The sequence below is a fragment of the Calypte anna genome, chromosome 7 (genome assembly GCF_003957555.1).
Source record: "Calypte anna isolate BGI_N300 chromosome 7, bCalAnn1_v1.p, whole genome shotgun sequence".
Taxonomy (NCBI): domain Eukaryota; kingdom Metazoa; phylum Chordata; class Aves; order Apodiformes; family Trochilidae; genus Calypte; species Calypte anna.
The window spans coordinates 31704863-31726609 of NC_044253.1; the positions used below are offsets into that span (position 1 = coordinate 31704863).

General features: G+C 42.4%; 1 protein-coding gene across 1 annotated transcript in view; it reads right to left on the minus strand.

Annotated features, from left to right (window-relative positions):
- The window catches only part of CPS1 (carbamoyl-phosphate synthase 1), a 92298-nt gene that overhangs the window by 19839 nt on the left and 50712 nt on the right, over positions 1 to 21747 (minus strand). The window contains exons 22-28 of the mRNA XM_008504937.2: positions 17799 to 17940; positions 15955 to 16020; positions 15343 to 15406; positions 11320 to 11501; positions 5288 to 5482; positions 4295 to 4362; positions 1995 to 2070 (exon numbers count right to left, since the gene is read on the minus strand). Coding sequence (XP_008503159.2) covers positions 1995 to 2070; positions 4295 to 4362; positions 5288 to 5482; positions 11320 to 11501; positions 15343 to 15406; positions 15955 to 16020; positions 17799 to 17940 — 793 coding nt within the window. The remainder of the gene's footprint in view (positions 1 to 1994; positions 2071 to 4294; positions 4363 to 5287; positions 5483 to 11319; positions 11502 to 15342; positions 15407 to 15954; positions 16021 to 17798; positions 17941 to 21747) is intronic.

The window sequence follows — 21747 nt, forward strand, 5'->3', positions numbered from 1 at the left end:
CACAGGAAGTTTTGAACATTACTGACAATATAAATGCCATAATGACACAACACCCTAGCAGCAAAGTTGATAAAACAACAGAACACTAGTCAGACACTTTATTTGGAGATGCTCCTTTGGATGGAGCAGAGTTAGATAAGGTTTTGTAACCAGAAAAAAATGAAGTGTGCGTCCCACAGAGACACTCATATTCAGTTACATGTTCATAAGTAATATTGCCAGCTTCTGTGGAACCAGTCACAGGCCATAAATCCCTGATGACACAAAAAAAAAAAAAAAGCTGCCTAATTTAGAAAGAAAATACAGTACTTTTGTTCTAATTTGCTTTTTTCTAGTTTAGCTTCAATAATACTATGGTTTTTGCAGAAATAAAAACATTGGGTGAAGATAAGAATTCTTCTCTTAGCAGCTTAATTACAGTAGTAAAATATTTAGCATGTAAATTTAGTGTAAGTCACAGAATCACAAAATTGTCACAGTTGGAAAGATCACATCATTCTCTCTATGTGATCTCTATGATCACAGAGCCCAACTGCTAATCCAGTAAAAGCCATTTTGTGATTTGCCTGTGTTGTTTCAAATATACAAATCTGTCAGTATATACATTGGACCAAACCTCTGCAGGATTGGAGACAAAGCACCCAAAAGCTCTTGGTATGCAACCAGTCATGTTTGCAGCAAATGTCAGTGCCTTGTTTGTGTAGCAGAACTGGACATCATAAGGATCATATGGGAAAATTCACTCTTTCCCCCAGGAATACATTACACATTGTCAAGACTTCACAACTTCAACTCCCACCAGGGCACCCTGTACCAGGAGGAGACCTCTCAGCAATAAAGACCAACACTGCCCAATTCAAGTCAATCAAGATAGGACAAGATAAGCTACCAAGGGCCACTTGCCTGGGCTTCAGCCTCCTTTAGGGCCTCCCTTACCATCATCAAGCCTTCCAGCAGCAAACATGATCTGTTCCACTGAACAGGCTTAGATTCCCCTGACAGTAGCACGTATGGTGCTTCAGTACTGTTCTGAACAGTGATTATTCAAAAGAAGGGGAAAAAGCCCTCAGAGGAAAACATCCCAAAAGGCAAGGCCAAACTCAGAGACTGATGAAAGGTCAGACTGTGAGTTCTGTATGTTCTTCATTTAACCTTGATTCTTGAACTTTCTCCTCCTCCCACATTCTCATCTCTCCAAACACCCTTTGTGTAATAACACTGATAGAAAGTATAGAAGAAATGCAAACTTTGAGTAGTTTACTATGTTCTGAAGCACTAATGACTTCAGGAAAGTGCTCAGATTTTTCTCTCCTAAATTTCAATGTACTAGACCAAATCCTTCCCTTTGCTAGAAAAGAGACACTTAATAGAACAGAGATTCCCAACTTAGCTTTTCAGAAACATTTTACATGGAAACCAAAGCCTTCCTCTTCTACCTAACATGCTCTGCTGATCAATAATCCCACTGGATTAATAGAAAAGCAGGACTGCTGGCTGCTTACTATCAGAGGAAATGGAATTCAGTACATGGAGAGTTAAATGTCATAGCAAAATCTTGCAAATGTTCCTGCACTTAAAAGGGTTAAAAAAAAAAAAAAAAACAAAAAACCAGTGGTGAAAGAGAAGATGGCAGGATGAAGGGTAGGAATGGTCTCCTACCCTTCCTAGGACAAGGTAGGTCTTGGCCTTCCATCTGTGTATACTTGATTCATCAGAAATGGATGTCTGGGTATAACAAGTAACTGCAGTATCCAATCCATCCAGGCATCCCAGTGGCATCAGTAAGGATGCCTGAACAAGCTCCCAAATCTGCCCAGTAAGGAACAAACTGAGGGGTCAAATTCTAATTTCACTGGCTCCTCTCCAAGTAAGGAAGGGAAAGGAGTGAGGAAGGTGCGATACATAAACAAAAACAAAAAGATGGAAAACACAGTAGAATTGAAAAAAAATGCAGAAAACACACAAAAAAGCAGTAGCAGAGCAAAGACTGGCACCTGAGAGACTCTGGTGGCTTCTGCTAAGAACTTCTTCATTTCCTCTTCAGTGAAAACTACATTCATTGCAGACCCACTGTGAGAATGGCAAAGAAAAGAAAACAGGTCAGCTTCCCTTGTGCCTCCAAGGGAGGTATCAGTGTCAGACACCCCAGCACTAGGTTGCCAACTACCTTTATATAATAGACAAGCCAAGTAAGCCACAGCCTCAGGCCACTTGCTCCACTCTGGACTGAAAGAAAGGCATAGCTGGTACGTGATGAACCTCCATTTGACCTCCCAGAGAGGACAGGTGTTCTCCAGAACCATAACAAAGAATCAAATCAAGAGCCATGGTTCTGTAACCTTAGTACTGCTGCCAAATGCCCTTTCTGACCCAAATCTTTAAAGCTCCCCTTGAGTCAGAGGGGATGGAGTCAGTCAGGCAGCCTCAGAAAGGACCCAGACTTTCAGCACAAGTGCAGGGGATTTGTGAGCTCAGGAGTGAAAAAGGACTTTGCTCACATTTGCCCAATTGCTTATCAGTGAGAGATAATGCAGAATGTAGAGGCCACTGGTGATGGTGCACAGTGTAAATGCAGATGAAAATGCATTGCTCTGCACTGGGCATTTTGCTGTGCCCATCCCAAACATCTCAGCCCTTAATGGGGGGAGCACAGCAGATACAGATACTTGTATGCCATAGCTACTTGGAAATGTAGCTGTTAATATTATCAGATGGGGGTTGAGGAAAAGACAGGTCCAGAGTCAGTGATTCACATCTCTTTTAAAGATAAAAAAAGATGGTACTTTGGTAACTCCCACCACTGATGTTCACCTTCCTCTGGCTCTGGTGGACAAGCCCACAAAGGCTGTGGAAAAAGAGCAGAGGAAGCATCTATTGCACAAAAAGAGTCATTTTAACTAATATAAATAGACAAAAGTCCCTAAGTGATTATACAGACTGGACTACCTGTTCATCTGATGTAAATCAATGCAGTTCAGTTGGACCCATGCTCAGTGATGTGAGCTGGTGCATACAGCATGTAACTAGTGAGGATTTGCATTTAGTTTTCCAAGGCAACTGGCAAATATTAAAGGCTATATCTGATCAAAGGATGGAAAAGTCTAGCTGCAGATCTGCTGCTATTCTGCAAATAGAGGTCAGACAGTGTGCTGCACTAGGGCTTTGCACTTTCTGTTTCCTCAAGTTTACAGTCTCCAATTTCATCTTTCTCCCTAAAGTCCCCCCAAGCTGTCCAAACACTCTTTAGCAAACTCTTACAATGGAAAGGACCTGTGCTGAATTTAATATGGATAGAACCAACAGGCTAAAAGAAGTGGTCCCTAAAACTCTGGAGAATTAGATCACGAGAAGTTTCTAATTTATCCTTCTGATCCGAGTGCTGGTTTGTAACTTCTTCACAAACCCACCACAAGCTTCAGAAACTGGATAGAGAAAGTCACATTCAACAGTCTGGATATTTGCTCGAGGGCTGAAAACACAAGAAATAATTTTCCTTTTCTTCTTTAAGTAAAAAAGATGGGTTTTTCTCTCCTAAAAATGAATACTGTGCCTTTTCATGTAGATATGTCTCTTTTTTCATATGAAAAGGATCCTGTCTCCAATTTATTTTCACTTGTAAATTGTTCCCAACAAACTGCCTCCCTGTGCCTACTCATCCAGCTGTGAAGAAATGCCTTGCAGAGAAGAATGATCATTCTGAACATTTAAGTTTGCTCTGTGTATGTGATGGAGTAACTTCTTCAAAAAAGCCTAACTCCTGGAAATGCCTGGCTCTGCACAAAGTCTACTGAAAGAGAAGCAGCTGCCACAGCATAGGGACATAAAACATGCCTGTAAGCAGAGAAGCTTAGCAAATAAGCTGAATTCAAATGATGTGCTGTCATTTTCTGAAAACAGATGCCAACCCCAATAAATTGTCTCAGCATGTTCCCTTCTGGTTTTCCTGGTGGCAAACAATCTCCTGACTTTATTGTACAAGTAGTAGCCTAAGAAACCTTAAGGAATATCACAGATGGTTCGTGGATTTGGCCTTGAGATATGAAAAAGGTAATGCAGCTAAACAGATTCTTATGATTATGTTCTACCTTTGCTCTGTGCCTGATGGACATAAGGGATCCATTGGGCTCCTTTATTGGTTTGAGCAGTGGCCACACCTGCTGAGACAGGCAGCTTTATGCCACATGCACCTAGCATGGTGTTTTCCACACATCCCCTGAAATTATTCTACCTTGTCTCAAAGAGGCTTTTGTAGTTCAGATGTTCAGTGTTATGAGTTCTAGTGGTAAAGCCTTACCTCAGAACATAGGAAGGCCTCAGCAAGCATGGGTAACCCACAGAGCTTGCAAATTCAACTGCATCTCTCTAAAAGAAAGGGAGGAAAAACATGCTGCGAACAAGAAAATATTTTAAAGTCATCCCAAAATTTCAGTTCTAATTGCATTTGCACTTTACTATCCATTATGATTGGGAGGGGAGGAAGGAAGTGGAGGACTACAGCCTGGGCTGGGCTGAATGTAATATTGCTTTTCAGAGCTGTCACCTTCAGACCTTCCTGCCCATACAGCTTCATCAGGGAAAAAACACACCAAACACACCTCTATTCCTTTACAATCTCCACCTGCTAGAAGAGTTTTCAAGACCAGAAGAATAAACTACAGTAGCTTGAGAGTGGTGCTAACTTTTGATGGGTATACATGAAGAACAACTGAGGGAACTGGGGTTCTTAAGTCTGGAGGAGGCTGAGGGTAGACTTTCTTTCCCTCTACAACTACTTGAAAGGAGGTTGTAGCAAGGTGGGGTTATTCTTTTCTCCCTAGTAACAAGTGACAGAACAAGAGGAAACAGCCTCAAGTTGTGCAAAGGGAAGTTTAGTTTGTATATTAGAAGAAATTTCTTCACTGGTTTTTAAGCACTGGAACATGCTGAGCCCAGGAAATGGTTCAATCACCATCCCTGGAGGCATTTGAAAGACATGTAGGTGTGGAGCTGAGGGACACGGTTTAGCACCAGACTCAGTAGAGTTATGTTAATGATTGGACTCAGTGATTTAAAAGGTCTTTTCCAAGCAAAACTGTTCAATAATTCTTGTTGTGTAAAGGTGACCTCTCCTGGCTTCCATCCCATTCTAAGGATGCTATTGGTTCAAGACTGCTCTTCAACACTGCGAGCAGAAAACTCAACTGCCTTTGGAATATTGAATTGCATCAGCAAGATAGTCCCTCTTGAGAAAATGTTTGTAACAACCCCCAGCTGCTTCATCATCCCCCAGAGGCACATCCCAACTTACCAGTTTGCTGACTGCTTTCCAGGGAGCCTGGGCCACATGCAGCTCATCCAGAACAGCTGAGAACACAGAGCGATCTTCTGCCCGATCGATCTGCAGAGGATTTGTGCCAAGGATCTTCACTCCACTCTGGTGCAGTGGCACTGCCAGGTTATTAGGAATCTGCCCACCTACAGAAATAATGCAACCACTGCATCCCTGGTGGTAAAGAGAAATAAGCACAGTCACATCCAAGTTTGCTTAATGTTAAGAGGTGTTATGACAGCGTTAAATCACTTCTCAGGTTGCTGTGAGCAAAGGCAGATCACAATTGTGCTGATCCAGAGGCACTCAGGCTACTGAGTGTGATTCAGAGTGTGTAGCCTCACTAAAACAGCAATATCCTCCTTGATATCACTCAACAGACAGTAGTAACTTAAGGTCAAATTCCCCAAGAAACCAAAGAAGTATGCAGTGCTCACATGCCTTTTGACATCAAGCCAAGATCTTCTGCTAGAACCACAGACTGTTACCTTATTTCCATGTCATGTTCAGGTGCTTCTGCTTTCCCAGTGGGGATAAGCACTGAGCTGAAACCCCCTGCCTGGCCGTGCAGAGGAAGGCCACTGCACCATAAAAACCTCACATCCCTCAACAAAACTCAGAAATCTGCTCAGTAGGGTCAGGTCTCCCTCTCATGTTCTCCTACAGCTGTGAACATGGGGAGCATCACTTCAACAGAGACCACTTCCACCCCCTGGCTGTGACCTTTGGACCCAGTAGAATGAACAAACAAGATGTTTTAAGTCTCTTTTCTTTCTCAGTTTAGCTTTTCTGAGAAAACAGCTTCTCCCATGCTCCTGGTCAGAGACTTCCAGAGTAGAAGACATTCATGTAAACTCCTTTTTACTACAGAGTTGAAAGGCAGGAGGCTCCAGCAGAGAGGCAACTTGGGAAACAACTGAATCTTTTTTTCTGCCAGCACTGTTCTTTGCTAAGGTAACACCTTTCCTAGCCCTGGAAGCCAGTCTTCAAGGAGTGCTCCCCCCTGACCCCTTGCTGGCCCATACAAGGCAAAGCACACCCTAGTTCAACAGAGCCTATTCCATCAGTCATCTTGTGACAGTGAATAACACTTAAGCTTCTATTTAAATTCAACCTCATTATTCCTGGTTAGCTCCTCAAGCCTGGTAGCACACTCAATAACAAATACTTCAGCCAAGTGGTCATATGCAGTCATTTCTACACAGGTTATTTGCAAACACTGCAATTCCAGAAGCAGATGAGGCAGAACAGGTGACACAGCCACAGTGGCAAGTTTCACAACTATCTCTGGGCAACCACAACATTTTAAGTGAGGAAATAAGAAATGGAAAAATCACAAGAAACAAGTGAGGTTGCTTGCAATCACACATCCTCCTTCAGGTACAAATAAGGACATTTTATTTAGATGGGCAGGATGGGCTCATTGGCCTTCAGGCAGCCATCCTAGGAGAAGGACAATGCTGACTCCAAACATAATAATGGACAGTAATTAAATAATGGGGACTTCACTTCCAAATTAAAGCTGGTGAAACTTTGTCCAAAGGAGAATCAGGCCCACATTACAGCTGCAGGGAAGGGCTCTTTTGAACCAAATTTAGCCCACACAGTTTCATTTACCTCCAACAGATGAGAAACGTAAATCAAGTGATCCATGGTTTGGCCTTATCTTTTAAAGTATCAATATTCTTTTAACTAACAAGTGTGTTTTTCCTGAAGAAGGATAGACCCACTGGCCCACCTGGAAGAGGAACTTCTGAATGAGGGATTTAACAGGATTTAGAGTGGCAGATCTGTAAGCTAAGAGCAGGATGGACTAGAAGGGACTGAGAAAAAACAGATGATAAATGACAGAACAAACCCACCCAACTTTACTGCAGTTCATTTCCTACCATAATAAAAATCCACTAAAAAAGTCTGGCATTTAAGCAGCACTTGTTATCTCAATGTCTAAAGATTATTTTCTTAAAATGCTATCATTCATGCTGGAGATTTTTTTCCTTTTCACCATGTAGTCACTTATGGGATGACATGCTGCTGACAGGAAGGGAAAATGCTTCATTAGCAAAGGGTGGAGCAAGGACAGAGGCTGTTTTGTGCCCACATGGGGTTATATCATGACACCAGTGCTCACCAACTCCAACTTGGAAGAAAAATCTGTTCTTTACGGCTTCCAGACCCATAAAAAAATACAGTAGTTATCCCTAGTGTCTGGGCCCCTTACCATCCTACATGGATGAGAACCAAACAATGAATAAGCAACCCCCTTCTTGAAGCTTGGGGGAGTTCCTGTTCGACAGCAAGCAAACGTAGCTTTGGTGCCAAGGTCAGCCAACATCTTAATCTATCCTCAATGTCTTTGAAATTCCAATGTCTCATCCAACAGCTTCTCTTCAGCTGATATTTATTTCTTTCTCTAAAACAATTCTAGTCACTGAGCCTCTAAAATACAAATACTGCCTATATCAAACAGGGGATGGCATTAGGGACAGTCCAACCCCAAGGAGAAAGAGGAGCTGACTTATGTGGTCTACCTGGACTTCAGCAAAGCGTTTGACACCGTCTCCCACAGCATTCTCCTGAAAAAGCTGTCAGCCCACAGCTTGGACAGGGGCACTCTGTGCTGGGTTAGGAACTGGCTGGAGGGCCGGGCCCAGAGAGTGGTGCTGAACGGGGCTGCATCAAAATGGCGGCCGGTCACTAGTGGTGTCCCCCAGGGATCAGTGTTGGGCCCAGTTCTGTTCAATATCTTCATTGATGATTTAGATGAGGGGATTGAGTCCATCATCAGCAAATTTGCAGGTGACACTAAGCTGGCGGGAGTGTGGATCAGCCAGAAGGCAGGAGGGACTCTGCAGAGGGACCTGGACAGACTGGAGAGTTGGGCTGATTCCAACGGGATGAGGTTCAACAAGGCCAAGTGCCGGGTCCTGCACTTTGGCCACAACAACCCCATGGGGAGATCCAGGCTGGGCACAGAGTGGTTGGAGAGCAGCCAGACTGAGAGGGACCTGGGAGTCTGGATTGCCAGGAAGCTGAACATGAGCCAGCAGTGTGCCCAGGTGGCCAAGAAGGCCAATGGCATCCTGGCCTGGATCCGGAACAGCGTGGCCAGCAGGTCCAGGGAAGTGATTTTGCCCCTGTACTCAGCCCTGGTGAGGCCACACCTCGAGTACTCTGTCCAGTTCTGGGCTCGTTTAGGAAGGAGATTGAGGTCCTGAAGCAGGTCCAAAGGAGGGCAACTGGGCTGGCGAAGGGAGTCGAGCACAGGTCCTATGAGGAGAGGCTGAGGGAGCTGGGGCTGTTCAGCCTGGAGAAGAGGAGGCTCAGGGGAGACCTCATCACTCTCTACAACTCCCTGAAAGGAGGTTGGAGCCAGGGGGGGGGTTGGGCTCTTTTCCCCGACAACTTTAAACAAGACAAGAGGGCACGGTCTCAAGTTGTGCCAGGGGAGGTTTAGGTTGGATATTAGAAAGAAGTGGAAGACACACAGAAAGAATTACTTTTCCTTTTATAACAAAAATCACTCGTTTTATTACTACCTTGCTTTTATGTCATTAGTAATAGAGTCGGGTTTTCTTCTTCCTTGAGTTTGAAAATAAATTAGACCATTAAAATTATACCTAAGAGCCTCCTTTAGTTTTATGAATTGTTTCAGAATGATCCCAGAAACTGAAAAGGAATCAGAAGAGGCCATCAAGCACATAGATATTAAAAGAAAAAGGGAAAATCTTCGTTGTCAATAAAGTCTGAGGGACTTTATTGACTGGTAATTGTCAAAAAGTCAATAAATCTCAGGGAAAGAATTTTTAATTTATTTCTTTTTAAATTACTGTCCTCATAGACTATAACCTAATTTTGCACCTTCACAGTAAACTAAACTTCCCTCCAAAGCACAGATCTGTTGTGCAGAGCTGGGTCTCTGTTGAGTCAGAGCAGCTGTGAATGGTGACTGAAAAGGAGAAGTAAAGGGGACACAGGGGGGAGGAAGATGAGGGGCAACTGAGAACACCCCTGGGATAGGAGTGTGCCAAGCTGTGAGCAGCTCTTGGTGGGCAGGTTCCAACTCCCATGGCCTCTTTGGAAACCTTGTCTGCAATCTAGCCTAATTAGTCTAATCTTCACTTTAAATGCTCTTTTTTTCACTCAGACTGAGTGTTCTAAAATACCTGAATATTTACTATTCCTCTCAGGATTTATTGGACAACACAACCCTAAGTTTGGATGTTTAGGCTTAGACAATGATGGCTTAAACACCTCCAGAGCAAACATCAAATTGGTTGTTTTCACACCCAAGTCAGAGTAGCAGAATACTCTGACACCTCCTGGCATATTTCTTCTCCCCCGTTTTACTCCCAGCACCTCAGATCCAGTTGCCTCCTCCTTCCTTGCCCACTTCTTCCCTCACAGTCACCTTGTGGCTGACTTCACAACAGGACAGGTTAAAAACATTCCCAGAAGCATGAGCACAGTCCAGCTGATGAACAAGACCAGCTGAGCTGAGGAAGCTGCCAAGAGAATGTCCTTCCCCTTCAGCTCTGGGTACCACAGGATGCTTCTGTCAGACCCTGAGATCTGTAACACCTCCTATCAAACTCACCGAACCCTGATGTGACAAGCAGGACAATGCAATTCCTTTCAGCTATTTTTCTTACCCAACTTGCTAATTACTAGCACTACTTGTTTAAATGAGTAGCTGCTCCCTCATCACCTATCTCTATCTTTTCTTTGATTCTGCAGTAATTAGATGATGTGTTTCATCAGCACTATTTATCTGACAAGTTGTCACACCAGATCTCTCCATGACCTAAGTTCAGAAGTTCAGTGTTGATGAAGTAAACAAGAACTCCTTGTTTATAGAGCTGAGCCCCACAGATAATCCCAAAGCATTTAAAAATCAGTCTTTTATACTCCAGAGAGGCACCAGAATCTTTTGACTTGTCCTAAATCTAATGCTTTCTGGTAACAGTCTCTGTTTTTATGTAAATTTTAAGAAGAGGTAAAACAACATGTAAGAATAGGATAGTATGAAGATGCAATTGTAAAATGAAGAGAGACTGGGATTAAAGTTCTGATATGCTTTTGTTTGGTTCCAAATTTGGAAATGTTCAAAATGTAGTCAGGTTATAAAACCATTTTAGCAAGTTGTACCCAGTCAAAAAGGAGGTGAGCTCAAATTGTCCCACAGAGAAAAAAGAGCCAAGAAAAATCATAAAATATTTACATAACCCAGGTGCTGAAGCAAAGTTGCGTCAGCAAGTTACAGGACAAAATCACACTGAATTTCAAGGGAGATGAAGTTCTTGTAAGCATCTTTGAAAGCCTCAGACACAAATCCAAAGATGATTGTGTTACCAGTTGAAAGGTAACATTTTCCACATTGAGTCCAACTGTTTCTGTTACATAAATCCATCTGGAACTTCTCTCCAAATTTTAGTATCAGCATTTCTGAGCACTTGAAAACTCCTAACAGACAAATGTGATGTCTGGATCAGGATCTGGAACATGTTTTGGTTTGATGGCAATTACAATGCCCCTTCCTGCCTGCATGCTGAACCATATTAACAGAATTACCTCTGTATCACAAAGCCAAGACTGCAAACTCTTGAGCAGGCATTAGCATTACACTCATAACTTGTTCTACTGCTTCAGGGCAAAGTACTTGTGCTCAAAGTCAAGGGTATGCTTAAGTGCTAAAGCTCAGCATCACAAGGGCAGAACAATTTGTGCGATAAATGGCTGTGCAGCAAATTAAATCTGCTTGTAAATATTGCACAATATGGCATCTTGCAAAATAATTTAATATTTATTTGGCATTCATTATTGAGCAGTCTGCTAGGAACATCAATGATGTGTAAAATGCAACATCGGGATCCAAACCAAACAGCTTTTGCTAGCGAGCTCTCTCACTTCACCCCCAGCTGCTCTGCCAAAGCAAGCTAGTAACATGAACTGAATTTTGAAAAGTTTGGTCTGCTTCATGGCTTTTTGTTGCTGCTTCTGCTGTTCTTTACCTCATATTGGTAGATGTCCAGGATCCTTTCCAACGACAGCTCCTCAAAGTACAGTCTGTCACACTCATCAAAATCTGTGCTCACCGTCTCCGGGTTGCAATTCACGACGACGGTCTTGTTGCCAAGCTGACGCAGCGTGCGGATGCTGGAGACAGCACACCAATCAAACTCCACACTGCTGCCTACCAGGAGACAGAAAAGTGGACAAGGAAAGGAAGGATGCAGAGAAAAAAATGTAAACAGACCTTCTCAGCACTCAAGCTTTAAAAAAGAATTAAAAAACCCAACCAAACAACCAACCAAAACAAAACAAACTGGCATTGCCCCTGTCAGCTCAGAGCAAGAAACCTAATTGTCCTCCCATGGAAACTGACCACCTGCAAACGTGAGCTTTTCAGCACAACAGCTTCATAGCCCAGATGCTCTGGAATGACAGGCCTCTGACATCTGTCACTCTGCACACATAAACACTCATGTCTTCTTCACTCTTGCTGCCCAGGCAACTACGGCTGCCTCCCAGCCAACATGCTGTGAGATGAACTTAAGAGGCAGAAGCCTAGAGGTGAACAAACTGAGCGCCTTTTATTATGAGACAGTGCTGTTTACTTGAGGAAACAGGAAGAATTTGTGTAGATGTGGTTTAAAAAAAAAACCAACAGAAGACTGAAACATTTTTTACCTTTCAGAAGAGCAGAGTGTGGCTAACCTACCAAGCAAAAAATTACAACTTAGTGGCTTTGACCTTCCTGTGCACTGAGTCAGATAAGGCAGATTTGTAGAACAACACTTTGAACCTCTCTGTGTCCTTTTATCTTGGTTTAAAGGCTACAATGACTATGGCAACACTACAGGGCAAGCTCATCCTACTGTCCTGAACCCTTGGTCCCCACTATGGCCACCTCCAGAGGGAAGAGGCACAGAGGAGTCCCCAGGCCCTCGGGTGAGCACCAGGACCTGGTGCTTGGTCTTGGGGCAAGCTGCAGGGCTTGGGACCAGGGCAAAGCTGCAGGCTTCAGGCAATGCTGAAGTCCAGACTTGTACTAACAGCTGCTCTGTCATAAATTTCTACACTTAAACAAGTAAATGAGGTACTATAAACAGAGAATGATGCATATTAAAAAAACATGATTAAATAGTTATGCTTACAGTCTACGAGAAAACCTTGGGCTCACCACGATGTGTTCACAGTCACTGTATGATCATTAACCACTGATAAAATTATTTTTATATATAATTGTCTGACAAGATACACTGGAGATTCAGGGTGTGCTTAATTGTTGCCTTCACCACCAAGTCACAAACAGATGGCAGTCACAGGTCACTCACTGATGGGCATTCAAATTGCCTCCCCGCTTCTGTCAAACCTCAAAATATGCCTAAATCTCAGCTGAAAAGCCACAGAAAAGAGACAGAAATAAAATCTGAAACTGGGTATCTCGCAAGGCCACTTGTATTCCACTTCCATGATTCGGGTATTCTTGCACACAAGAAACCTCAATTTGGGGACACAATGGTCACCTGGAGACACCATCTGACTGCTTGAGCTACAACCTGGTAACACATCTGAACACTTGTGAGTATAACACACCCACACCCAGTAACATTTAAGTTCAAACAGTGGAAAAAGGGAAGACAGCAAATAAGTAGTAATACTAGTAATACTCTTGTAACCCAGCAAGACACTGCTCCTCAGACCATAATTACTACACTGTGGAAAAACACCAGGAGAACAGATGGAGCTATGTGAGATAGAACTACACAAACAGACTGTTTGATCCTGCAAGGAATGCAATGGTGTGACCAGTACATGGCCTGGGAATAACTGGAGTTTGGCTCCTAGAGAATGTTATGAGCTTGCTACCAGGTGCAAGCTGGGGAAATGGTTAGGTAAGATTTTTGTGTTAGTGCATGCTTACATAACAATGTGTATTATTTTGACTATACTGCTGAACTGTACTGCATTTTTGAGAACATAGTAAACAAAACTGTAAATCAATCAATAGATACCAGGTGACTATATATGTGAAGAGAACCATACAAGAAACAATTCTGATTCTGCTAGAGCACAGCAGCAGGGTCCTTCCAACACTACACCACTACAAGGCATGCTTTTGAATGCACTTTCAGGTCCCAGTCATGTTAAATCTACAGATTTACAGAGCACTCTGCTGGTTCACACAGTGGCTGGAATAGCTTGTTTATATTGCTTTCAGGGCTGAGTTTCGTACAAAAAACCAAAAAAAAACAAAACAAAACAAAAAAAAAATGGCCCTCCCAGGATAGGAGGTACCATCCTGGCAGCAAGTGAAGAGAGAAACATCACATTGAATATGGATGCAATGATGCCCTCCTGGAGCACAGGTCTTTATGTGTGCATGAAGGGTGCATCAAAGCAACCTCTGAAGTTCAAGGGTGTGTCACTGTATGGATTCACTTCGTGTTTCTATTTGGTGTAACATGAAAATTTTTTAAAAATCCCACATTCATTTGAATAGTTTTTGTTTTTCATGCCAGAATACAGCATGACTTTTGAAATGACCTCACACTTCCCCCCAAATAATTTTATTTCTTTGCAAAAGTGAACACATATTATTTCCCTATAGTACATTTCAAAATATTTCCAAATAAAATTCATAAAGCTGGTGCTTTGTTTGGTTTTTTTTTATCTAAAACTCCGTTTTCACAAAGGAAAATAAAACTCTTATTTAAAAAAATAAAATAAAATAAATTAACGTTAGACATTTAACTTCCATCCAAATCATTTAGCCCTGCCTGACTTGTTGGCTTGTTCCTGTTTTGCAAATATAAATCCACAGGGAACACTGAGTTGATTCCACTGAATTATGACTATGATTCTAAAAGCATAGACAAAAAGTATAAAGCTTATTTGCCTTCAAAGGATAACAAAAGAAAAAAAACAACTTGGCCATTCAAATTAGAAAAAAAGTCTTTCAGGTGTGCAAGTAATGGTTTCCTCTAGCAACATTTATTTAGTTGCAACCTCTGCCAAAGACTGTCTTAATCTAATCAAAGCTACTGAACAGATAAGAGTGACATCAGCCCTGTATGGCTGATCTAAACAATTAGGAGTTTTAGGTGTGCTAAGCAAAATATACTCACACACATTCAATCAGATTATTAAACAACACTGCCATCCTTTTTATGTTCATTTTTTGGAACTATGCTACACAGTACATTGAATGGCAGAAACATTCACAAAAAAAAAAAAAAGCATAATTGTGGACTGTTCCTCCTGATTTCATTCTTTTTTAATGTTTCTACTGCAAACTAAGATCAAAAAGACACATCCTACAAATAGCAGCAGGAGTGGAGCATGTGACCTGTCCATCTGAGCAAAAGAAACAGACTGGTAAAAATATTTCTGAATAACAAGCATTTTTTTTCCCTTGTCAATAATTGCAAGTTATTTGGAAGGATCCAAGAAAAGAATTTAAAAAAAAAAGGGAAAGTCATCCTATACAGAATCCAGCAGTCTGTCTAACCAATCCTCATAGCTATGAGGAAACTCTTAGGCTGTGTGATCATCTGAGAGGCTGAAAAAACAGACAGAATTGTGTGCACAAAAGCAACTGAATATATAAAAGTATTTTCATAGTCACCTACACCCACAGTAGTAACGTGTATAGTACATAACAATATTGTCATGAGCTGGCAGGCAACATGTAACACAGGTATGGAAGCAATAAACTTCTACAGAGGGTAACAGGTTCCCAAGACTTTGGGAACAGCCTTCCCAAGATTAAAAAAGTTCCCTAAAACTTTGTGGAAATCACAACTAAGTGGCAAGAAGAAAGTAATAAAATCCTTTTGTTTTTTCTGGGGTGTGAAATGAAGTCTCTGAGCAAGTGTAAAAGGCAAACCTTGTGTTCGGAATTGATGTCCTGTGCACTGTGCTCTGGAGGGTTTTGTCACCATATAAGAAGGGGAACAAACGAAGCACAAGAATATCCAAAGAAAGCTCAAGGGTGCAAGGAGAACAGAGGAGTTGTAAGAAAGATTTACCTATGTGATAGGGTCCACAGCCCAACACCATCACTCCACAGTCATAAAATTTTACATCATGTTCCTGAGAAGGGAGAGAGAAAAGTCATTAGGATCTGTACTCCACAGCACCTACTTCCATGATTTTCAGAATAAAATCTCTGGTGCTCAGCCCATACTCAACAAGCTGATATTTTAGGGCTCAAGTCTGATCTTGTTTACTGTGCTGTAACTCAAATGCAACTCTATCGGAATGAGTGGTGCTGCATCCAAAGCAGAGACACAGCAGCTCTGATTCAGTTGTTGGAGCAGCCTGAGGAGCTGCTAAGTTTCATATAAAGTTGAATCTTAGGCTGAGAGGAGTGAAACATGACTTCTGCATTCCCAGCACCTGACCTGTGCACAGAGGACACAAGAACAGGTGATACAGAACAGGATCACAACAACACAGGGGCATTGACACTAAATGCACTGGATCAGTGTTTCAGTGAGAGAAAATTCCAGGCTTGCTTTAAGGGGATTATACATAACACCATCCAAAATAATAGCTACAGAAACAAAACCATCCTCACAGCATAGGGAAAAGAGTTCAAACTAGACAGCAATGAGACTGTTGTTTCCAAATGTGCCTACCTGCCCATTGTATGTGATGTAGAGGTAATTAGTTACTGCTGGGTATTCTGCTGCCAGGGTGTCAATCTGTATGGGGAAGAAGGAGAGGGATTGTAACTTAGCCATGCCCATGTTTTGGGGGTTTTCTTTACCCTCTTTCCTTTTCTATACCTATTTCTGTTGTATTATTTTCCCATCATGTCTTTCCTCAAACAGAGGTTATCTGAGCTGTCACATACTGGCAATGCAGCACATGCCTGGCCTTCTCTCCCAGACCTCACAGTTCAGTTGATGGGAGAGCCTAACATCTCTTTCTAAACTGCAATTTTCTCTCTTCTTTGCATTGGTAAAACACCTTTGTAGCCCAGGAACTTTCCCCATTCACCCCTTCTCATTCTCTAGTTAGTTTAGTATCATTAATTACACAGATCTCCATTGCTCCAGATCTCCTGTCTTCTTCAGCTGGGACATCTGGGATCTTCACACTATAACCTTGACCCTGTCTTATTCCCACACAGAATACAAACATCCACAAAATACAGCTTTGAGACCATGCCAAGGAGCAGCCAGCTGTGCAGGTACTATGTATTATTGTTACAATACAACTTGTGTTTTGGCAATTAAATAGTACACAAAGCAAGAGTGATTTTCAACCACCTTGTATATGTAGTTCTCAACAATTTCTTATGTAATTAATCACTAGAGAGCCCAGAAGAATAATTTGCATATTAGGCTATTCTCAAACTATTTATGTCAACTACTTATTGCATGCTATACAGGGTACCTAGTCCATCTAGGTCACCAGCAATTGCTGAAGTTCCCTCAAAGAACAGCTGAAACATTTCTACACAGAACAATGAACAGGAAACAATAGTAAAGAAGCCCAAACATAATTTTTTACATGCTAGATGACTTAAAAATCTCTCCAATCTTCAAGCATTTTCAGGAATCCTCACTGGCTGTCCAAATCCTTGTGAATAACAAAGAACGTGACCTTATGCCAGGAGCACTATGTAAGTGTCTGCTGCTCATTGCTGTTGCTAATTCTGCAGCTTGCACTTCATGGCTCAAGAAGAACCATATGCTTCAAAGCCACAACTGCAGGAATAAATAGAATGACCTTATTAAGGGTACCCTGGCACACAGATCGATCCAGCACTGCAGTACCATATGCAACTGGAAGAACACAGTGCAAGATCAGGCACGTTTCTGTGGGCCAGGTGAGGATGTAGAAGGAAAACAGCAGCTGGGGAACAGAAGGAGATTTGGCACCTGGAATTGGGCCTGGGGGCACAGCTGGGCTCTTTCAGAAAAATTCAGTAGTTTGGGTTGGGCGTTTTTTCCCCCCTTTAAGGACAAAAATCCAGCTGCTGGCAGTTTAATACCAGCATACCTTAAATGCAGCAGCAGAACACCTAGCAAAGCACTCCTGACACTGCTATGAATACTAGATGAGCTCATTACACTCGTGCTATCACAGTGAATAACAAATGAACCCATAACAATAGCACACTTCAAATAAAGTATTATCCTGTAAAAAGTTAGCACCAAGAGAAAAGATACATTACATTCTTCATGGTCACACATGAAGAATTCTAAGCCTTCCCCCTCAGCCACACAGAACATGAACAAGAATATTTGGAATCTCTCTTTGGAGAGGTTCATGCCTTTACATTGATGTGCAAGAAATAACAGCCCTGTGGGTGAAATTTTTCTCCTCTAAAGCCAATGTCAAAACTCCCACAGATGTTAACAGAGCCAGGGGTTCCACTTCGTTTGCCTCCACTGCTTCTAAGGCCATGGAGGTCTCCTGCTCCTTGTGGTCCTGGAAGCCTCCTCCATGAGGAGGGATATTTCTCACGTACCTGTTTCACCCAGGGCACTATATTCTTCCTCAGTCTCAGCTGATGGCACTGGACTTCAGTCAGCCCCAGGCATTTCCCAATCTGTTTGTCTGAGAACCCGATCTGTTTGGCTCTCCTCAGTGTCTCTTCTGGAACTGTTTCACTGGGATTCAATAAGAAAAACACCTCTGCATGAGGCTATACAGGAATACTCAGAAGAGATATGAGTGCTTGTGGCATTCATACTGCACAGAGTTGCTTGAGGATCATGCACATAAAGGCAAGAAAAGGAAGAAAAATCAGCTAAGCTATACAATCCTCACATATAAAAGATCTTGTTGGCACTGGATGTCTTCCACAAATACCCATAAGGTAAATTCCATAGGCTAATATTTTTTCAGTTCCATTCAGCCTCACAGAGATGCATTCAGCTTCCTTTATCAGCTCAGCATTGGGCAGAGGCAGGGCAGGGATTGGAATCAGAATCAGGGGAGCTTCCAGCAGGTTCTCACAGGAGTCACCCTTGTGGCCCCTCTGCTTCCAAAATACTTCTGCACTAGCACAAGACAACCATTACAGCCTCCATGGAGAATCTGCAGTGATCATTTTCTTTGATTCAGTACCCATACATCTCCATGACCAAGCTTTAGCTCAGTCTCTCCTACATTCCTCCTCCCAGACTAAATTTTAAAATACAGGCCTCACCAGGCTGGGCTGGCTCACTACTTACCTGTGTGCTCACAGCTCCTGCCTCTGATTCCTTCTGCCCACTCCACACACAGACATGAAACTCCCGAAGCTATGGAATGAACCATTCAGAGGCATAACTGTCCCCTGACCCTGCTGGGCTGGAGGACAATTTGCCTCATAACACTACAATTCGTCTCAAACAAGCCCTTCTTTCTGTTGTTAAGGATGCTCTGCCTACCTCCAGAAATGGCCAGTCTTTAAAAAAGCATCTGATTTCAGACATGTACAGTAGAAATGACCTTCAAAGGCTCACACACAAGGTAGGTTTTTTCTTCTGACAGTCCCAAGTATATATTTTTTTCATATTATTTGTGCTGCTATTTGCATTACAAAAGGGGGGAGAGGGAGATAGATAGGGTAAAGCAAGGGCACCTTTTTTGCTTTCTTATTTGCAGTCAGGGTCTCTCAATACTTCCATTGTTCTTATTCTCCTGGTTTTGCTTTTCAGGAAGTTTTACTGTTTACTTCAAAAGCATTGCTGTCCCTGGCTGTCTCTGCAGCTCAACAGTTTCTTGCCCATTTTGTTTTGATTTTCTCACCTTCAGTATTCCCCACCCCCCATTATCTTCATTTAGCTTTAACTCCAACTATAGCTCTTATAGTTTCTGCCTCTGTTTAGAAGCTACCTTTTCTAAGCTTAGCTTTTGCAAAAACATTAAAAAAGCTTATGTATTTTTACCAGCACTTCTGCTTTTCATCTTCATTGCCAAGAGCATCCTTGCCTGCCCAATAAATCAATATTTTATGAGCAAGCAAGCTCTGAATCAGGAAAAAGGAAATTATTAACAAACAAGCAATTTTCCTAAATCAGAGCTTTTGAATTGTGTCCTTTGCTTGATGGTATTTTTAAATAAATAGACTTATGTTATTTGTGTGGGAGAAGAGGGGCAAGGCTGCTTTATTGGAATGTGTCAGGAAGCTGAAGCATGAAAAAGTCATTGGATTGGATTTTCCACTGTGGCTTGGGCACAGAGCAGCTCTGCTGCCCTTGGTGAAGTCAGGCCAGCATCCAACAGGTGAGTCACAAAAGTGACAAAGCAGCTGTTCTAAAAGCAGAACTGGGGACCAGAAATTTTGGGGTTCAGATCCCTGGGTAGAGGGGATTTCCTCTACAAATTCCACAGTGCCATTTCTCCTTCTCCTGCAATATAAGAACTGAGTCCTCCAGGTGCCCACGACAGCAGAGCAGCCAGATAGTGAGGATTTGCAGCAAGGAAACACTCACTGTAACTTTTGTCTCCTGCACTGTGTCTGCTCTCAGAGCAGGAGTACCACCTACACCTGCTCTACAACCTTCCACCACATCACCCTTCTTACTCCAACAGATCTGCTCCTTGCTAGTGTCAGTCAGGCTGAGCTTCCCAGGTTTTAGATTTAGTTCCCATGCACTAAATGCCACCACCACAAAACTCTGTGACTCCTCAGCCATTTCTACTTTCTGGTTTCATCTCAGCTTGGAGGCAGGACTTGCATAAAATGTGAATAAGAGAACTGAAAGCATGGGTGGGTGTTTTATAGGAGGAAACATAGGAAACAAAATCTGCCAGTTCTCTAGTAAAAGCAATACTAGCCATCACACAGCTATTAGAAAGAACACAGCCGCGTTAGATTTCTCTCCTAGAGTCTGCATGCCCCAAGTATGAGTGAGCAGACCTGATGACCCCAAGAAAATGAGCCTCTTTCAGTGCAGCTTACTCCCTTGCTCTCCCTCCCTTCTGCCTCAGAAACACAGGATGATGGCTGTCATTTGATTACTGACAGAGAAAGAAAATTGCCTTCATTTGCAGCTTGTTTCAATTTAGTTTTTTTTGTATCTCATTATAACAGTATCACTCATTGTCATTCCCCCAGCAGGGTGGGTAGAAGAGAAGCCACGATTATTTAGTGACATGATTCATTTGCCTTGGGCAAGCAGCTTAAATTAGGTTAAGACACTTACTAATCCATGCAAAAAGGTAATCAGTTTTGTACAAGACAACCAGTGTGCAAGAGATTCAGAGAGGAGCAAAAGGGGAAATGAAACCGCATTTTTTCCTCTGCTACTCCCAAAGTGTAATAAAAAAAGGTAAGAGATGTAGGTTTCAAAGTGGCTTATAAAAAAAGATGCAGTGGGAATGTCTATTCAAGCAGCACCTAGACAGGAAGGGTTTTCTCATTCCTCATTGCCATGGAGGCAGCTTCATGTGGAGGTAACACACCAGCTCACCACAAGGCAGGAGAGGTTAGGATGGGCAACGCAGCCCTGGGGATGTTGCAGTTTGCCATTGAATATTGTCACAGAAAATGGGCAACAGCCAAACACTTAGCAATGCTGCTCTCTGAACACTTGAAACTAGAATCTGCAATGAGATAAGAAATTGAAAAAAGCCTTTGAGGCAGGTCCCAGGGATTTGGAGACAACCAGAAGAAGGGGAATGCAGAGTAAGTCAGCAGAATCATTCCACTGTGTAACAGGAACTGCATTGGAGAGCTGCAGATTCTCAGCACTGCTGTGGAAATCAAGCTGCCTGCCTGCCCCTACTGGACATGCACCTTCATACATGGATAACTTCCATTTACTAATCAGGGTAAGTTTCAGAATTAATATCTCAGCTTTCATGAAAAGAATATAAAGAAACATGCAAACAGTGTGGTAGAGTGGTGTTTATTTTACAGATAGTGAAACTGAGAGGGTGCAGAGGTGATGATATTTAAGGGTGATGCAGGGTGGTGATATTTAAGATCCAGAATTCCCACTACCTTTACTCAAAGAAAGACCTTCAGACTTGCTGGAGACACTAAAGCCAGTAAGTGCAGAAGCAGGCTGGCCTCTTTGAACACTTCTAAGAGCTCACCAGAAATCCAACAATAAACACAGAAAAGAAATCTCACTTCTAGCTATTCCCAAACACATTACCCAGTCCCTACATCACTGCCTCACACTTTCCCCTGGAGCATCAAATACAGAGCAAAAAGTCTTCCAAAGATTAAACTCCTTCACTGGTTCATAATCAATCCTGAAACAAGGGCAGCATTGAGTGACCACAATTACAGACTTCTATAAATGCTCCTTTTTCCTAACACTCACCTTTGCAAAATGACAGGCAGAAATTTTAGAGCTTCAAAACAAGATGATTAGACTTTTGAAGACTGCCATAATTTAGTGGCTGGTCACTTCCTCAGAAAGCAAAAGTCCCCTGCACATTTTTTAGTTTATAAACAACACAAGCCTTTCCCAAAC